At 45.4% G+C, this 2,365-nt stretch overlaps 1 protein-coding gene across 1 annotated transcript in view; it reads left to right on the top strand.

Annotated features, from left to right (window-relative positions):
- LOC103523564 (adiponectin receptor protein) overlaps positions 1-2,059 on the top strand; it is a gene marked incomplete at its 5' end in the record, with an annotated part of 21,348 nt that extends 19,289 nt beyond the window's left edge. The window contains 2 exon segments of the mRNA XM_008488598.3: positions 788-963; positions 1,785-2,059. Coding sequence (XP_008486820.2) covers positions 788-963; positions 1,785-1,916 — 308 coding nt within the window.
- Between the last annotated feature and the right edge of the window lie 306 nt (positions 2,060-2,365).

The raw sequence follows: 2,365 nt of genomic DNA, 5'->3' as shown, positions 1-2,365 counted from the left end.
GCCTGTTGGCGTAGCATGCACCATCCCTAGTATGCCTCCTCATATCAGATGGTCGAGAAGGGCACCATACCTTCCCATTTAGGTGCGGGTCAGACCGAACAGCAACCACCAGAAAGTAACCCGTGAAATATTTGCAATCGGAAAGAAACGAGTACAAATTTTTGTCGATGGTGGCGATTCGAACCCGGAACCTTCTGCATGGCAAGCAACGCGCGTTACCACTGGGACCAACCGTCGCCCCCAAATTCGGTACAGATTGCATGTCCTAATTCGTACAGTCTAACAAAGCGACTTATACCGTATACCAATGCCGCCATCCAGATTGTAATCGGAGTAGCTTCAGGCTCGCGTTGTTGTTGTTGTAGGCGCTTAGCTATAGCGCCAAAGGTAATGAGTTGATTGACAATTGGCATGTTTAATTTGGCTCGTACCTGAGACCACAGTCGAACCGATCTGAGGACTTGTGCTTGTTCTTTTCTGACCAGAGAGAACGCTTTGAACACTATCAGCAGGCTAGGCTGGTTAGGAGTTAGCTGTTCTTCTCTCTGTTCGATTGTCGCACAGCCAGATGCCTAGGTCTACTCTCTGTTTAACGCTGCCCTAGCTAGCACACATAGCTCAGCTATCCTAGGCTGGTTACGTACTCATGATCTATTGTATTTGATTTTCACAGTCTGAGTGTGTAGTACCTGCTATGCATCTACGCTATGGGAAGGCTGCTTCAGTAAGGTAGCTCAGGCTAGTCTAGGCTGGTTACTACTCATGATTATTGTATTTGATTTCACAGGTCTGAGTGGTGTAGTACCTGCTATGCATTACGGTTATGTGGAAGGCTGGTTCAGTAAGGTAGCTCAGGCTAGTCTAGGCTGGTTATTACTGATGGGCGTACTCTACATTATCGGGGGTCTTATCTATGCGTTGCGGGTACCGGAGAGATATTTCCCAGGCAAATGTGATATTTGGGTAAGTGAGATAGTGTTTATTTATTTTTTCTAACTCCCGGAGAGATATTTCCCAGGCAAATGTGATATTTGGGTAAGCGAGATAGTGTTTATTTATTTTTTCTAACTGTCCTACCATGGATTTTTAAAGACAGGATAGAAAGCCAGTGGTTCCGATCTAACTTTAACTTTATCGAACTTTTTCGCCCCGGGTGGGGATTGAACCCGCGACCTAGCGCTTACAAGGCAGTCGCGCTATCTTCCAAGCTAACTATGCTCTGGGGTGTGTTCAAGTGTTCCAATCAAGTTTCTCGCCTGGTCATTGCATATTTTCTCCTTTGACCGGGAAAATATTCAAGGGTGATATATCGCTAAAGTCCATATTCCCTAATTATGTATTGTGAGGCAGCTCCAAACACCCAATAACCTAGGATGGCAGAAATAAATTCGTTGAATTAACCAACATTTCTTTTATTTCATTTCTTTTTATCCTGGTCTCGTTTTGTCAGCTCCCATGGCGTAGTGGTCACTGCGCTCGCTTTGCACGCGGGAGACCCGGGTTCGATTCCCGGCGGGGTCAAGAAATTTGTATCATGCAGATAATTGATTCCGTGACTGGCTGTTTCGGGGCCCACTCAGCCTCGTGAGGAAAATGACTAGCTATGACATATAATGCGCATAGCGACGGGTGCCAGCATGGTAGGCAAACATTGGATGATAGGATTATTGAAAAAATAGATATTGGAAAAATCCTACATTGCTGCAGTGAGCACCAAAGTTGTGACATAATAACACAAAGAAATTGCATTTACATTTTTATTTCATTTCCTCTGATCTCCACAGTTCCAGTCGCATCAAATATTTCACGTGCTGGTGGTATCCGCGGCATTTGTACACTACCACGGTATTACAGAGATGGCCATGTACCGTCTATCCTCAGGCGGGTGTGAGGCCCCTCAACCTGTGGCCCTGTGAGGCCCCTACCCTCCTATACTAGGCCCCTGTGAGGCCCCCACCATCCTATATGAGATGTCACAGACACCATCTTTCTTCTTGTGAGGAGGCCCACACATGAGATGTCACTTTGAGGGCCCCCTATCTACCATCTTTCTAGCCCCTCATGGTGGATTTCACCAATGACTTAATGAGAGATTTCACTAAGGGGAGAATTTTTAAAGATTCAAAAAGGAGTTTTTAAGAATCAAAAAGGAGTTTTTAACCCTTTTGGATCGTTAAAAACTCCTTTATGGATCATTAAAAATCCTGCCATTAGTGAAATCTCTCATTAAGTCTATGGTGAAATCCACCATGCAGTCCAACTATCACTTCGAGGGCCCCCCATCCAGTCTTGGGCGGTTTCTTGGTCCCTCCAGTCAGCTTGTGATGGTGCTCTGATGACAAAGTTTAAGAGTCGAGAATTTCAC

Source organism: Diaphorina citri, unplaced genomic scaffold (assembly GCF_000475195.1).
Source record: "Diaphorina citri unplaced genomic scaffold, Diaci psyllid genome assembly version 1.1 scaffold26850, whole genome shotgun sequence".
NCBI classification, from domain to species: domain Eukaryota; kingdom Metazoa; phylum Arthropoda; class Insecta; order Hemiptera; family Psyllidae; genus Diaphorina; species Diaphorina citri.
The sequence above is the reverse complement of the archived record's forward strand: the minus strand, read 5'-3'. Positions and strand labels throughout refer to the sequence as shown.